The 16,093-nt window shown below is 59.9% G+C and overlaps 1 protein-coding gene and 1 long non-coding RNA gene across 3 annotated transcripts in view; one reads left to right on the forward strand and one right to left on the reverse strand.

The window, feature by feature from the left end:
* Window positions 1-7,238, reverse strand: part of Lrp5 (LDL receptor related protein 5) — a 97,836-nt gene extending 90,598 nt beyond the window's left edge. The window contains exon 1 of one of the 2 annotated variants that reach the window (XM_078045443.1): window positions 7,032-7,238. In XM_078045443.1, coding sequence (XP_077901569.1) covers window positions 7,032-7,110 — 79 coding nt within the window. In that variant the 5' untranslated portion in view covers window positions 7,111-7,238. The remainder of the gene's footprint in view (window positions 1-7,031) is intronic. The other variant, XM_078045445.1, reaches the window with a different exon arrangement.
* On the forward strand, window positions 6,400-13,262 carry LOC144376958 (uncharacterized). The gene is made up of 2 exons (XR_013437380.1): window positions 6,400-6,789; window positions 9,639-13,262. It is a non-coding gene; the product is annotated as an uncharacterized LOC144376958 (long non-coding RNA).
* Window positions 13,263-16,093: the final 2,831 nt, after the last annotated feature.

Below are 16,093 nucleotides of genomic sequence, written 5' to 3' on the forward strand. Positions count from 1 at the left end.
GGTAGGGGCTGGGGTGGCGGCTCAGTGGTAGCGCGCTTGCCGGGCATGGGTGAGGCACTGGGTTTGATTCTCAGCACTGCGTATGGATAAATAAATTAAATAAAGGTCCCTCAACAAGTAAAAAAAAATTTCACAAAATATATGAGGCAGGAGGATCTCAGGTCTGAAGCCAGCCTCAGGAACTTCGTGGGGCTCTAAGCAAAAACAAAAAGTAAAAAGGACTGGGGAGGCGGGGTTAAGTGCTCCTGGGTTCAATTCCTCATAACAAAAGGGAATTAAAATGTATCTGTGAAAGGAAGTGGCCAAACAGCACAAGCCAAGCCGGTGAGCGTTACCAGGGCAGCGCAAACCCAACCACAGTGCGATGCACCACGCGCTTACCAGAGTGGCCAGCAGGTCTCCAAAAAAGGAACTAGCCAGCACGGCCTGAACTGGACAAAGCGCAGCTCCCACCCCGCGGGTTACGGTGTCCAGCAGCTCCCCAACAAGGCAGAAGTCCCGTGGGGTTCAGCAGCCCCCCTCTGGGCGCACAGAGGAGAAAGCAGCCACTGCGGGGGGCAGAAGCCACAGAGATGTGTCCCGCAGATGTGCCCCACAACGGAGCATCACTCAGCCTTGAAAAAGGAACCCCTGACACCTGCTGCCACTCGATGGAGCCCGGAAGACACTGCACCGAATGTCGGTGCTGAACACTAGCAAAGAAGCCAGGCAGATCCCCCAGAGCGAGGAACCTAGAAGAGCAAATCCCGGGGACAGAGAGCAGAACAGAGTGGCCAGGACTGGGGGGGGGCGCACGGAGAGCGACTGCCCGGTGGGCACCAGGCTTCTGTTTAGGGTGATGGAAAAATCTGGAAGCAGCGGCGACCACAGGACTTCAGAATGCATGTGCCCCACCGAATTGTACACCTAAAAATGGCCCAAAAGGCCAACTCTGACTTACATTCCTGAGACTGAAAAAGTAGTTCTGAATTAAAAATAAACCGGCTCAGCAGCAGTGAGGGCCTGACCCCACCACCCAGCCCCCAGGCGGGGCTCTCACACGCGGGAGGGCAGGCTCCAGGAGAGCAGTGCGCGCAGCCCACTCCCCTGGAAGCCCGAAAACCACTGGCAGTGCCCCCTAGAGTTCCAGCTGCCTGGCACCATGGGAGATGCAGGGGCTGGACCTGCTCCTTGCGGGGCACAGGGCAGACAGGACTGTGCCAGGTCAGGCATGAGAGGGTCACAGGCCCAGTGCCAGGCCTCGGCACTAGGGACGATTTCCAGTGTGGCGGCACTAGGCGGAGCCCACGTGGCCAGATCCCCAGAAACCAAGTATCGGTCCGGCGGCGGGCAGCCAGGCTGCTACAGCCCAGAGCAGCCCCCACGGCCTGTCCCACTGTGCAGCTGCGGGAGCAGCGGTCAAGAAGGACGGCCACATGCAACCAGGCTGGATGGGCCCTCAGTGCTCACACAGCCACGAGTGACAGGAATGTCAGGCTGTACAGGAGCCGGAGTGACATGCTTCAGTCACACGAGCAGCTGGTGGCCGGACCACACCAGGGAGGGCTGCCCGGCCTTGGTCCCCCACTGGACACCTCTGAGAAGACAGTTGCTGACCATCAGCAGGGGCCTGGGGTGGGACGTCAGCTGGCCGGGCCTCCTGCAGCAGGGCACAGTGTGGCCACCCAGGACTCACAGTGGAGGGACTCGGAGTCGAGTCCAGGCTCAGGCACAAGCTGGCGGGGGGTCCCAGGGAGGACACAGAGCTCAGGCCCAGGCCAGCTGTGCAGGCCGCCCCTCACCCGGACAGCACCCTGAGGCTGCCCATCCTGATGCCCCCAGACCCAGGAAGAAGACAGGTTCTGTGGGGCAGCCCAGGTGCTGGGGGCAGCCCAGGTGCTGGAACTGCAGAGACAAGGCCACAAGCCTGGGAGGTCACAGGCCAGACCTGAGACAGGGGGACCTGAGACTGGGACCTGAGACTGGGGGAGCCAGGCAGCCCCGTGGGGAGCCCAAGGAACAGAACGGGGAGCAGCGGGCGGAGGGAGCAGCAGAAGAGGCTCCTCCTGCGGGCACCCTGTCCCTCGCGGTCCCTCCTGAGGGAAGAAAACCACAAGGTCTCAGGCCTGAGATGGCCTCACAGTCTGAGGACAACGGTCTGTTTTACAAATAAGGAACTTGAGGCACAGAGAGGGGAGTGCTCCCCAGAAGACAGGGGGATGCACCAGGCCCCATGGGGTCCGTGATGGCCCGGGTTCCTGCGGTGATGGGCAAGCTGTGTGTGCCGCGGCCTTGCTGGGCACCTGCCTGGGAGAGGAGCCACCACCGGATTCTTCAGGGGACACCTGGGACACCCGAAAGCTAAAACCTCTCTCCTCCCTGGTGAACCCTGGCTTAAGTTTAACCACAAACCCCTGCACCCTGGCAGGCTGGTAGCCATCGCTCAACAAAGTGCATATTAAATTAAATACCAACGAACAAAGCAAATAAGAAAACACCCGGGAAGTACAGCCCCCCAACCCCCCAAAATGGGGGAGCTCAGAGGCAACTTCCCCACAACCTTCATGGGGGCTGGTGGCAGAGAGACCCCAGGCACAAGGAGCAGGGGACAGGGAACACGTGGTGGGACCTCCATCACAGGGCTCACACCAGGGCCTGCTGCCACCCCCACCTAGGACAAGCTGGACACCAAAGGCTGGACCTGGAGCCACAGGACAAGTACCCGGGGCTCAGGAATGGGCAGGAACCACTGTGGACTGGCCATTACACCAGGGTGGCCTCCCCACACAGGGAAGGGCACGGGACCTCCTGCTCCTCCCCAGAGAGCAGACCCCATTCACCCAGAGGCAGCCAGCTCTGCTCCTGGCGTGCAGGGCCAGCCACCCTTGGGGACCAACCCTGACCCAGCACAGACCCCCAAACATCCCTACCCACCTCCCCGTCCCCACCTGGGCCCGGGCACTGGGGACTCCAGCTCTCCACCGTGTCCTGAGGGACCCTCTCAAGGAAACCCAGCCCAGAACAGGCGCGCTCACATGGCTCCCAGGGTGGCCTGCGGGAAGGGGCTCCACGTCCACCCCCCCAGCACCCACTCTCTGAACCCCAACTCCGCGGAAGAGGGGACCAAGGCCCAGAGCCAGGAGATGGCTTTCCAGGGCTGAAGAGGCGGCAGAGAGCAGACCGCCAGCCGGGCCCAGCCTCCCTGCAGCCCCACAGCTGCCTGTACCCATCACTCTGGGACTTGTGCTGCCCCCGGGATGGCCCTGCAGCGCGGCTGGCCCGGAGCCCACAGGCCACTGAGCAAATGTGCGAAAGGAGCCAGACACCACCAGCCCCCAGGCCGCCCTGCCCAAGTCTCCATGCTGAGTGTGTGTTAAGTGGCCGCCCTGGAGCCTCCTTTACCCCGTCCCCCACTGAACACTCACTCCACTCCACCAGCAGCCCTTGGGGCCCAGGTCATTCTCCCCAGGGGCCAGCACTGGCTCTCCAGCTGGTCCCCAGGGGCCATAACATTTCTGAACCTCAGCAGGAGGATCTAAGATTGAATCCTGCCACTGTCCTACTCCACGAGGGCACCCTGGCCCCCAGCTCATGCTGCTGCAAGAAATACCAAGATCAATTCAACCAAGGTGAAGGGATAAACAAAATGTAGTCTGTCCATACAGTGGAATAGTATTCAGCCATCAAAAGGAATGAAATACCGACCCAGGTCCCAGAAAACACCATGCTAATTAAAGAATCAGACACAAAACCATGGGAGGCAGGATCCATTTATAGAAAATGCAGCTGGGCTCCGTGGTGCACACCTGTAGTCCCAGTTACTTTGGGAGGCTGAGGCAGTAGGATCACTTAAGGTCCAGACACCCTTGGGGACCAACCCTGACCCAACACAGACCCCCAAACAAGACCAGGAGTTCAAGACCAGCCTGGGACCCCATCTTAAAAAAAAAAAAAAAACCTACACACACACACACACACACACACACACACAATACCCAGACCAGACAGAGGCACAGAGACAGCACACTGGTGGACGGCAGTAGGGGTGTAATAAACCATGGTGTAATGAGCATGGGATTTTCTTTGGGGGAGATGGAAATGTTTCATAACCTGATAAGAGTGATGATTATAAACACTAGATTTGCCAAATGACTGTGGACTGTACACATTCAAATGGTTAATTTTTTATTATGTAAGTTTCATCTCGACTTTGAAGCCATCCATTCCACTCCTCACCTAGAGCAGCCCCAGCCACATCTCCGTCACCCCTGCCTGAAGTCTCTGCGTCACACCCAGTGCCCCAGCTGGGCTCTTCCAGCAGACACCTCCAGGCCCTGTGTGGCAGGCCCCCCCGCAGGACACAGGGGGAGGCCCCCCTCCCATACTGCAGGTCAGCTCCTGTCCCCACCAAGCTCACAGGATACAGAAAGAACACCAAGGCGTGCAGAGTGGACAGCTGCCCAAGCCCCCTCCAGGGCACAGGCAAGGCCGGGACAAGGTGCTGGGCACCATGCTGCCTACCCCGCACCCACTAGGTGCTGCAGCAACCAGTCCGTCAGTGGACTGGACATCCAAGGTCGCACATAGAAGACAAATCCAGACAGTCCTAACAGCCTCTGGACCTTCCAGGCCTGAAAGACCACAGACCCCATCCCACAACTGCACTGCTGTTCCGCCACCACGGGCCTCCACCTGGGCCAGGGATGGCGCCCAGAGCCCCGCACAGCACTGACACCTCCCGCCACCTGGGAGAGGAGGAGGCTGCCAGATAGATACTGGCCCCAGCGAGGTGAAGTCAGCCACCCAAGCCAAACAGCAAGTGAGCACCCAGAACCCTGGCCCGCCCCCAGGCCTGGCAGCCCCTCCACAAGCAGAAAGAGACGGCCAGTCCTCACCTGACTTCGCACACCCCCACCCATGAATGAATCCGCTGAATGCCTGGGTGGTGACACACGGTGGCCAAAATTAAACTGGTTCCAAGTATGTTGGGAACCAAGAGGCGATCTCCCCAGAGAGGCCAGAAACCAATGTCGCATCCTTCACTTGACCAGGTAATTTCTTGGACCAGAGGGTGCAAGGCGTGGACCCCTGCTTCAGGGGGGCTCCGCACAGTGTTTACTTAGCCCAACACCTGCCTGTCCCGCCCTGGGGGAGGGGGCGACAGGGTGCCTCTGCAGAAACCTGAACAAGTGCCCAGCTCCCAGGGGAGGAGGCCTGGGGCTGCGGAGGGGAATGCGACCCAGCACCGCGCAGGGCCCACTAGAACAAAGGCATTTCCGTGGGCTCACAGCTTTAAATTGCAACAGGAAGCAATCGGGAAAAATAATTAGGTGGCGACTAGCTGCCTTCGTTCCAGGCCTCAAGAAGTACCCATCTGTCAGAAAATCAGGCACAACCTGGGAGAACCATCAAGATGGTGACACACAAGAGTCCCGGTCCCCTTCCATTTTAGGACTGATTACCACTTAGCTGGCGTCCCCAGGCCTGGCTTCCTAATGTTAAAACAATCAACTCTATTTTTTTGTTTTTTGCCTCGTACACAAGTGAACTCCACAGATGTAACTCTTTTTCCTTACGGTGTTGAATCCCACGACCCTCAGGCATTCGATCCCAGCAACGTCACCCCAAAATGCACAGGAAATCCAAAACTGCAATGAGGTGGAAAGCGATGCAGCCGGCTTAGAAACCCCACCTTTAAAACAAACAGCTTCCCAAAGAACCCCTTCTGCCGCGGTGACCCAGGCATTTCCGGAAAGAGAAGGAGCAGCGCTGGCCTGAACGCTCCAGACCGGCATTGTTTTGGCTTCACCTTGTTTTGCTAGCACCAGAGGAGGCCCAAAAATGTAAACACCATTCCCGGGAGGGAGAAACTTGGGGTGCGACTCCCACGGAACTCCAGGCTTGCACTGGGCACCAGGCCGGCTGGAGCAAACAAGTGCCCGGCTCTCCCTGCTCCTGGCCACCCCCCAAACCTCCATCCAGAGGCCCCGGCCCAGGGAATGTGAGCACAGATTCAGGGCCAGCCCCTGCAGTGGCCACACTGGAAATATTCAGAGAGACAGCTGTTGGCCTCAATGTGAAGCCCAGACAAAGAGACCTGAGGCTCCCCCAACCCTAAACTGCCACCAACAGAACACCAGGTGTGCACAGGCACTTGCGGGCGGTGTTCACTTGGACGGCCACACTCCAGAAAAACAAAACACGCACACGAATTAGAACGACTTAGGTAGCAAGAGGCTGGCTTCAAAAACCACATGGCAATCTCCAAATTAAAAGAACATGTGTAGCCTTTCCAACTGCTTAGGTTTCCCAAGTCCTCCGACCTCAGCTCCACCCCAAGGGACACACCAAAAGTTAGAGACGGTTCCCAGCCTGCCACCAACCCCACCCGCGGGGACAACTGAGGTAGGAGCACAGCTGCCCGCACATGCCCACACTCGGGGACCACGTCACCCCACGCAGCCGGCCCTGGGGTTGGGTACTGGTCAGTGACAGCGGGGCGCCAGCATTTGGGGTCCCAGGGACCAGATGGGTCCTTCGGGTCGTGCGGGCACCTGGCAGGTGTCATTCGGTTTGGAAACCGACAGCCACGCAGTTCAAAGGGGCAGCAGCACGGGCCAGGCCGCCCCGCGCCAGGGCTCAGAACTTTCTCGCAGCAACTTAAATCGGCTCTGGAGCTCGCAGGCCGCGCGGCCGTAGGAGGCAGCTCCCGGCGAGTTCCCGGGACGCTCCCGACAGGCCAGGCCTGCCCCGCTCCGCCCCGGGCCACCGCTCCCCGCTCGGCGCGGCCGCCCCCGTGCCCGCGGGCAGGTGAGGACCCGCCCGCGCCGCACCTGGCGGCCGCGGGTCGCTGCCCACCGCGCGCCCTGCCCGCCGCCCGGGACGCCGCGTCCCCGGGGAGGGCCCGAGGTCCAGACAAAGGGCCCGCGCGGCCCCGGGGCCGAGGGGTCCGCGGCGCGCGCCCGACTCCCCCAACTTGCGAAGTCGGCTCCCGGCGGCGCGCGCCCGGCACTTGGCCCGGGCCATTGTCCGCGCGGCCCGCGCCCACCTACCCGCGGCGGGGGCCAGGCTGCAGCACAGCGCCAGCAGCAGCAGCGGCGGCGGCGGCGGCCGGGGCGGCGCCGCGTCCATGTTGTCCGGCCGGACGGGCCCGCGCGCTCACTCGGGCTCCATGGCGCGGCGGCGGCGGCTCCTCGCGCGGCTCCCGGCGCCTCCCGCCTCCCCCTCGGGCGCCGCGGGCCAGGACGACGGGGGAGGAGGGAGCAGGGCGCGCGGGAGCGGAAGCCGCGCCGGTCTCCGCCCCCCGCCGCCGCCGCCCGCGCCCCCCGCGCCGGCCGCGCCCTCCCGCGGGCGCCCCCCGGAGCCTCCCCGGCCAGGCGCCGCCCGCCCGCCCCGCGCCGCCCCGCGCCCCCCGCAGGCCCCGCGCCCGGCTTCCGCGCGCCAGGCCCGCAGGCCCGGCCAGTCCCGGAAGCAGGTGTGTCACCTGTGGAGCCAGCTGCGGGGACCCGGCCCTTACGGGTGGGGAAACTGAGGCACGGGACCAGCGGGGTCGCCTGGGGCACCCGACGAGCCTCCTCGGGGCTGGGAGTCCGGGCCCCGCGCCAGGGCTGCGCGCTGCCCCGCGACCGCCACCTCCGGAGCCAGCCGGGCAGGGTCCCGGGAGGGAGGAGGGTCCGCCACACCTGTCCTCACTTGGGGACAGCGGAGAAAGGCTACGGAGCAGGCACAGAAGTGGACGTAGCGGTCGGGCTGGGAGTGGGTGAGCTCCACGTTTGACTTTTAAACGCAAGCCCTCGACGGTCATATTCGATACCAAGGGACTGAGCGATAGCCACGGTGGCCAACACGTGCTGGGCAAGCCGACGAGAAGCCCCTGGGCCCCACACCCACCCTTGAGTCCCCTGGTCAGCAGGCAGGGAGCTCCGGGCAAGCCATCCCAGCCTCAGGGCCAGAGGGGCGAGGAGGGGCTGTGACCAGTGGGCCCAAGTGCAAAGCCTGGCTCTGCTTTGACAGTCGAAGGTGAAACCTCCCGGCCTTCTTCGCCGGTGAAAAGCAAGGCTACCTGCATCACATGAACACACCTGTACCCAGGCTGCAGTGTGACAGTGTCACTGAGCCACTGGTCAGGCAGAGAGCATCTATGCCCTCATGGGCTTTATACACTAGGAGGAAACAAAAATAATTTAATTAAAATAATACAGAAAAAGTAAACAACAGCTTCATTAAGAGCCTGAAGAAAGCCATGGAAAGAAAGGGTGTTCTGTCTCAGGACACCTGGGGACCAGGAGCTTGTGCTTGGAGGAAGCATCAGGCAGAGAAAACCCCAGGTGAAGGCCCCAGGGCAGGAGCTCGGCCGCTGGGCTTGTGGGGGATCCACCAAGGGCCCAGGTTGCAGAAGCTGGAGGCTGGGGTGGAAAGCTAGGCCTATTCCTGCACCTCTCCACTCCATTGCCCCTTCTCCCTCCTCCACTTCACCAGGCTGTGGCCACAGTGGCCTCCCAGGTCCTCAGCCTAAGACACACTCCTGCCTCAGGGCATTGTCCTTGCTGTTCTCCCTGCTGGAACTCGTTTATCCCACTTACCCACCTGTCTCACTCCCTGACCTCTTCAGGTCCCCAGCCAGGCCTTCCTTGAAAACTGCAAATCACATGCCAGGCACAGTGGTGCACCCCTGAAATCCTAGCAGTTCAGGAGGCTGAGGCAGGAGGATCCAGAGTTCAAAGCCAGCCTCACCAAAAGCAAGGTGCTAAGCTACTCAGTGAGACCCTGTCTCTAAATAGAATACAAAATAGGGCTGGGGATGTGGCTCAGTGGTCAAGTGTCCCTGAGTTCAATCCCCTGGGCCCCAGGAAAAAAAAAAATTGCAAAGCACAGCCCTCCACCACCCACCCACCTTGCCAGCACTGCCTGCTGGGGCTCTCTGCTTTGCTTTTCTGTTTTGCACCAATCACCATCTGACACGCTGCTATCTATCGTCCCTCCACTAGAGTGGACGCTCCAGGAGAATAAGCTCTGTGTTTGTTTTGTTCCCTGAGTTTCCTGTGCCTAGACCAGGGCCTGGCACATAGTAGGTGTTCGATAAGTATTTGTTGGAAGAACAAATAAAAGTGAAAGATCTAATTTGCATTTCTAAAAGTAGTACTCTGGCAGCTGAGTGGTGATGGGACACTCAGGCGGATGTGGGGACAGGTCAGCAGGGGGGCAGGATGGTAGGAGCTGGAGTCAGGCTTCTGCAGGAAGAGCTGATGGGACTTGCTAAGGTCACTGGCTGTTGGGAGGGGAGGGACCCAAGTGGCCCGCCTGCCGTAATGGCTCTGCTGGACACTCAGTACAGCAACTGGTCCAAAGTTCAGGTCCAGATTCTAAATTAGGAAGGGAGAGGAGAAGTGAAGCGCTTACAGCCAGTTGTGCCAAGAATCACAAGGAAAATGTACCAAGAATTAAAAAAAAAAAAAAATATATATATATATATATATATATATATATATATATATATATCAAGAAGGGGCTACCAGAGACCCCCAGGGAGGGAAGGGACTGGGCCCCAGGTCCCCAGGCACATGAGTGCAAGACCCCAGGTTTCCTGGCTCCAGTAGAACTTCCAGAAAGAAAAACTTTCTGAAGAATTCTCCAGAACGCCTCACTCTTTCTTCCTGTAGGATTCTGACGTTACAAGGACAGTAATTTTTAGACTCTTCAGCGATGTAACGAGCAACCAGAGAACGTGCTAAGCTTCCACTTCCCGAGGAGCTGCCGTCTGGGCTCACAGGCCACCGCACTCCTCCCGGGCCTGGCGCTTGGAAGCACTCTCCGATCATTCCTCGGACGCCAGCTCCAGCCCCGGGGGTCATGAGGGCCCAGCACCTGTTCCGTCTAATCGTTTCCGGGGACAGGGGCTCCACCGGGGTCCAAGTGGGGCCCACCAGAGGCCGTCTCTGCCCCGGGACACTTGGTGCAAAGCGACTCTTTGGGCTCCCTCCCAAGCTGGAACGTGCTGACTTGGGAGAGCTATTCCGGGCACAGGAGCCCCTCCCGCTGGCAGGCTGACAGGAGTGGACAGAGGTGTGCCCTGGGCCCTCTGAGCCACCGCACCCTCCCCAGGGAGCCCCAGGGAGACCCCCAGTGGGATGCCCACCGACCGCCCATCCCTCGGAGCCCACAGTGGGCACCACCTCCCCGCAACCCTGCGCCAGGAATGGGCAAGAGGAGGCGGCAGCAGTGTGGGGGCGGGGAGGGCCCCCCCACCCCAAGGCTTGGCTGGAGCTGCAGGGCCGAGGCTGGACTTTGCCCTCTCTGGGCCTCTTCATAAAGTGGTAAAGATGCTCCACTCCTGTCTGTCCCCAGTGTTGATGCGAGCCTCAAGTAAGACTTGTTGAAACACTGTGTCCAGGAAAACCGTGGTGAGCGCGTGCCCAAGGCGGGCTAGGAGTGGCTGGGCCAGGCACCTGCTGGCAGCCACCCCTCCTCCTCCCTCCTGAAGTCGTCATCTGTCCCTTGTGACTCTGCAGCAGGTTGTTCAGCCCTCTGGTCATTCTGCTGGCCGTCAGCTTGCCTCCGGGGAGGGAGGCCTGGACAGGTCCTGGAACGTTTGGTCCACTCAGCAGATAGGGACATGCGGGTCTCATTTTCCCATGAAAACACCTGAGCTGGGTGCAGTGGCGCACGCCTGTCATCCCAGCGGCTTGGGAGGCTGAGACTCGAGGATTGCGAGTTCAAAGCCAGCCTCCGGAAAAACAAGACACTAAGCAACTCAGTGAGACTGTGTGTCTAAATAAACACAAAACAGGCTGGGGACCTGGCTCAGTGGGCGCTGGGCTCGGCCTTGGGTGTGCACCTGTATCTGTCCAGTGGAGTCTCCCCCTCTGTTTCCTGACGGTCCTGTGAGCTGCTCCCCTCTGCCGCACTCTCCCGCCATGATGACCCGCCTCACCTCAAGCCCCCAGAGTGGAGCCGGCCTTCCATGGACCGAGACCTCTGAAACCGTGAGCCTCAGATAAACTTTTCCCCCCTTGAATTGTGCTGGTGGGTCTTTCAGTCAAACGGCCGCCCGCTGAAGCCCTGCCGTCCGACTCCTGGCCTCCAGCTCCACGAGACTCCTGCTGTCATAAGCCCCCCAATTAGCGGTGGTTTGTTTAAATGGCCACAGGAATCTAACGCAGCCCTAATCCTCACGACCACAGAGAAGGAAACCAAGATCAGAGAAGTAGGGACTTGCCCAGTGCCACCTGTCTTCATGCTAGCAGGGCCAGTGAGGTAGCTGCAGAGTCTGTGGCCTGTGAACTTAAAATACTTACTCTCTGGCCATCTATAGAAACATCTACCCACCTCTGGTCCAGAGGGTCAGAGAGCAGTACTGCTCTATAAATAGATAAAGCAGGGAGAGAGGGTCAAAGGTCGAGAAGGCCCACTAGGAAGGCCATGTCTGTCCAGGCCTGAAGGAAGAGCAGTCCCAGGTCTTTCAGCCGTGCAAAGGCCCTGAGGCAGAGTCAGGCACTGGAGCCCTGGAGCAGAGAATTGAGAAGGCACTGGAGCCCTGGGGAGGAATTGAGAAGTCCCTGAGGAGCCATCATGCTGGTCTCAGTTCAAGGTGGTGGTGACCACGGTGGCAGCCACAGCCACAGTGAGAAGCACACGGATTCTGGGTCTCTGAGAGGGTAGAGAAGATGGGAGGACTTTTGGCTGGAGCAGCTAGCTGGAGGGCTCACTGAGGTATTGCACACCTCAGGGGAACGATCCTGGGCTCAGAGGGTAGAACGAGGAGTCTCACCTTGAACCTGGGTGGAGATACTTTCAGGGGGCAGCAGCACGGGCAGGGCCGGGGCTCAGGGCCGGGGCGGGCAGGACGTGGAGTGTGGAACGTGTCCTGGAGGAGCCTGTGAAGAAGGAGGCCCAGCAGCCCCAGGCCTCCAGGGTCAGAGGGGAGAGGGCAGGGCTCAGGGTCAGCGGTGTGCAGAGGAGGCCAGAGAGTGAGTGGGGGTAGCGCCAGGCATGGAGGCCACTGGGGTGGAGTGACTGGGCCTAACGTGGGCCCCTGCACAGGACCTTGGTCACGGTGGCAGGTGGCGGGTGTCTGGTCTGCGCTGAGGGCCGGGCGCCCTGGTGGGAGCTTGGCGGGATGCAAGGGGCCCCCTCGGGGTCGAGGCCCGAGGCTCTGTTCCCAGCACCTGGATGAAACCTGGGCAGCTGTCGGGGGTCTGTGCTCACTCAGGTGCAGCCAAGCGCTTGGGTCCCTCCTGGTCCCAGAACGGCCTGAGTTCGGGACCTGCACGTCCAGTTCAGGTGTGATGATCCACAACTCTGCAGTCTGTTCAAAGCCGGGTTCTCCCCCCTCTAGTGGCACCGGGCTTTGCCACGGGGTTGCCAGGTGCCGGAGGACAGCTCAGCCTCTTCTCTCTCTGCACCTGCCCCCGGCTCAGTGGCCTCTGTTTCTTCCAGACAGGAGTGGGCATGGGGGCACAGAAGGGACAAGGTCTGGTGCCCGGACCCTGTAGGTCTGGCAATCCTGGTTCCTTCTCTCATGAGATCTTCTGGACAATGTCACACCGTGTCTGATCCCTGTGGACACCCTGGGCCATCCTCTGGGCGTGCAGCTGACCCCAGCCAGGCCATCCTGTTCCACGGCCGGCCAGGCAGCCTCAGTCACCGCCTCGGCCTTGAAGTCATCAGGCACAGAGCTAACGCGTCGCCCCTCTCTCCCCAGGCTCCAGGGAACACGTGCTACGTGGCTCCCCGATGCTCTCCTGTCGGGCTTGGAGCCACCCGCCATCTCCCCCTTCACCCACTTCTCCTCCACGCTCTCAAGGTGGGTGCTGAGCTCATCAGGGCGCCAGCCACCCCAATGTGCTCGGCACTGAAGGGTTCCCAGGACATGGGACATTCAGGGCTAAAACTGGGAAAGTCTCACTCAGTGGAAGTGAGATGGCGTCCGTCCCCGGGGCCTGAGCACGTGCAGGACCCCAGGGGAGAGTAAAGCAGACGGCTGCAGAGCCTGCCGCTCAGGAGCCACCCACCTGCTTCCGCCCATCAGTGCCTTTAAGAAAAGAGTGGAGAGATTCTTCCAGACCCAAAGAAATGAAGATATCCTGACCCATCGAATCGTGCTCAGAAAACGGCTGACAGCATCATGTTCTGGGCGGGTCTGGGGCTCAGTGTGGAGCGCTTGGTGGAGCATGTGTGAGGCACTGGGTTCGACTCTCAGCACCGCATGCATGTAAATAAGTAAACGAGAAAAGGTCCGTCAGCAACTAAAAAACTAAAAAAGAATAAACAATGTCTTGCGTTTCTGTGGGTGTGCCTGAGCAGTCCTGCTTGTCCAGGAGGGTGTACTGAGGAAGTGACTTCCAAACCAGGTCACGGGGCGGGGGTGGGGGGCACGGACATCAGGGCGCGTGCAACACGCTTACAATATCCACACTTCTGGGAAATGTGGCAAAACCTTAACGAGTTTGGAACGTAGGTATGAAGCGGTGGGGTCGCTGTTTAAGCGGGGACGGTTCCTACCCAGGACCTTCCAGGCCCCTCAGAGTTCTGGGCTGGAGCACTCGGGACTCCCAGCCCTGAGAGCCCCTCCCTTCTGTCAAACCAGAAGAAACAGACACCTGGCCGTCCCCCTCCTGCTCTCCTCAATGCCCCACCACCTGCCAGGCCTCTCTGCAGGACACACTCCGCCCGGTGGGATCCCGAGAGGGACCGGACATCCCCAGCAGCAGTGACGGGAGGGAGGCCAGCAGAGGTGTCAGGGACGAGAAGCTTCACCTAGAGGTGGCAGAGGAGGGAGAGGACCTGGAGGCCATGGCTGGGGGCACCTCTGCTGGGCCCTGGCCGTGCAGGCTCCAGGACGGCCCCTCCCCTCTGCTGGGTCTCAGAAGCAGCAGCAGCCCCCAGACTCTGGTAGGAGTGAGGAGGACTTGCCCGGCACCCAGGGCTGGGCCTTGGGGAGCACGGCTCTGTGCCCAACTCATCGTCAGCAGACGTGGCAGGACTTTGCACCAAGACCATCTTCTCCACACAGGTCCCCTGGCTTTGCCAGTTACGCCGTGACTCCTCTAGGAGGACGAACGAGCCCGGACTTGCTTATTAAATTCACATAATGGCCGTTCCAGAAAGGTCTTCATCCATGCCCGTCTTACAGAGGGGAAAACTGAGGGCCCTCAGAGAGCAAGGGGTAGAAGGGAAGACCCCCTACTTCTGTTCCCCACCAGTCCTCCCTGCTGTTCTACTGGGCGAAGCCTGAAGTGTCACAGTCCCCTCCAGGTCCTCGGGCCTGCAGTGTGCGGTATGGCCACGAGAGGGCAGCATCAAGCTGTGCTGCCCTTGGGAGCAGGTCCCTCCTGAAGTGGAGCAAAAGTATCTCAGTTGTCAGCCAGGGAGTGGGGGGCGGGGGGCAGGGAGGTGGGGGCCTGGCCAGAGACAGCAAGAGCACACCCCGCTCTGCAAAGATGAAAGGCCCCGGCTCGGCTCGCAGGTCCTGGGACACTGTGGGAACCTTACTGCCTGCCACCATGTGACCGGGGGCAAGCTGTCTAACCCTGGGGGAACTTGATTTTCCATCTGTTCTATTGGGAATAGGAGTACCCCCAGGCTTGGCTGTGACCAGAATTAAGGAAAAAAACAGGTAGCAAGTATAAAATGCTGCCACCCGGGGCAGGGGACCTCGGTGGCTGCAGCTTCCCTGCATGGACCTGGAGGAGGGGCATCTGTAGACAACTCCTCAGTCTTGGGTGTGGCCTCGAGGCCTCTTCTCAGCTGGCTCCAGCAGCTGCCCCCACTCACCCCACCCACTCCCCAGCGTGACCTCTGGCTCTCCTCTGCTGACCTCTCCCTCCACCCGGCTGAGGGCTCCACCTGGCCCATCCCCTGGGTTTCCACCTCGGTGGTGGCAAGTCTCAGCAAGGGTGCTTCTGCGGGCCACCCCAGATCCCCACTAGCCTGTGAGCGCCTCAGGCAGGGACCCTGTGATCCACAGGCAGCGCCTGTGCTTCCTCGGCCTGCCCTCAGCCTGCGGTCCACAGCTCTCTGCTGGCGCTGAGCACCCATGCGGCCCAGCAGGCCTCTCACAACCTCATTCTGTGCTCAGAGAGGCTAAGTACCTGGCCTGGGGCCACTGCTGAGCTGGGGACCTGCCATTTGCACCTGGACTCTGTCCACTGTGTGGTGCACAAACCCTGGTCTGAGGTTTGTCTCCTGGGCAGTCAAGGATGCTAACTCACTCCAGAGCCCCTCATCCCACAGGGGCTGCCGAGGGCCAATTAGTGGCTGCTTTGGTGGCTGTTCTCCCTGTCCCTGTCCTGGGCCAGGTTTGCCACATCTTGGGGAAGGAAAGCTTTAGGCACATCTCTACTGTCATTCAAGCCCGTCTCTCCCCAGGTTCAGGACCCTCAGCCCAGCCAAGCCTATTGGTGAACAGGCGGAATGCTGGGAGGATGCTCCCCCTTACCCCTTGCCACCCCAACAGGCAGCTCCCACCCATGACGGGTGAGTCCAGGGACATGCAAATGGCACATGGCCTCTTCTCAGCTTATTTTTTTTTAACAGCAGACCTAGGACACTAAGATGATATCCCCTGTCAGTTTTTCTATTAAGGTATTCTTTATCTCAAATATTTCAGCCAACTCTCTTTGTTAAAGACTTTTTTTATTTTCAGTTGTAGTTGTGCACAAAACCTTTATTCTATTTACTTATGTGGTGCTGAGGATGGATCCCCGGCCCGACCCCTTGAGCCAACTCTTTACAGGTTAAAGAAATAAAGCCCTCGTTCATCATATATGTGTGTGTGTGTGTGTGTGTGTGTGTGTTATACATGGGCACAATATCTTTATTTTGTTTATTTATTTATTTAATGTGGTGCTGAGGGTGGAACCCAGTGGCTCACAGGTGCGAGGCAGGCGCTCACCACTGAGCCACAACCCCAGCCTCCCCCCCATCATATATATTGCCAAAACAAAAAAGCCTTCCCAATATATACAGGTTGAACATCCCTAATCCAAAAATCCAAAATCTAAAAGTTTTGGGGGGCCAGCAAGATGCCACAGGTGGACCATTCCACACCTGGCCTCACGTGACAGTCACAGTGAAGATGCAGGTGCACTGTGAAGTGACCTCCGGCCTGTGTAGG

The sequence above is a fragment of the Ictidomys tridecemlineatus genome, chromosome 4 (genome assembly GCF_052094955.1).
Source record: "Ictidomys tridecemlineatus isolate mIctTri1 chromosome 4, mIctTri1.hap1, whole genome shotgun sequence".
NCBI classification, from domain to species: domain Eukaryota; kingdom Metazoa; phylum Chordata; class Mammalia; order Rodentia; family Sciuridae; genus Ictidomys; species Ictidomys tridecemlineatus.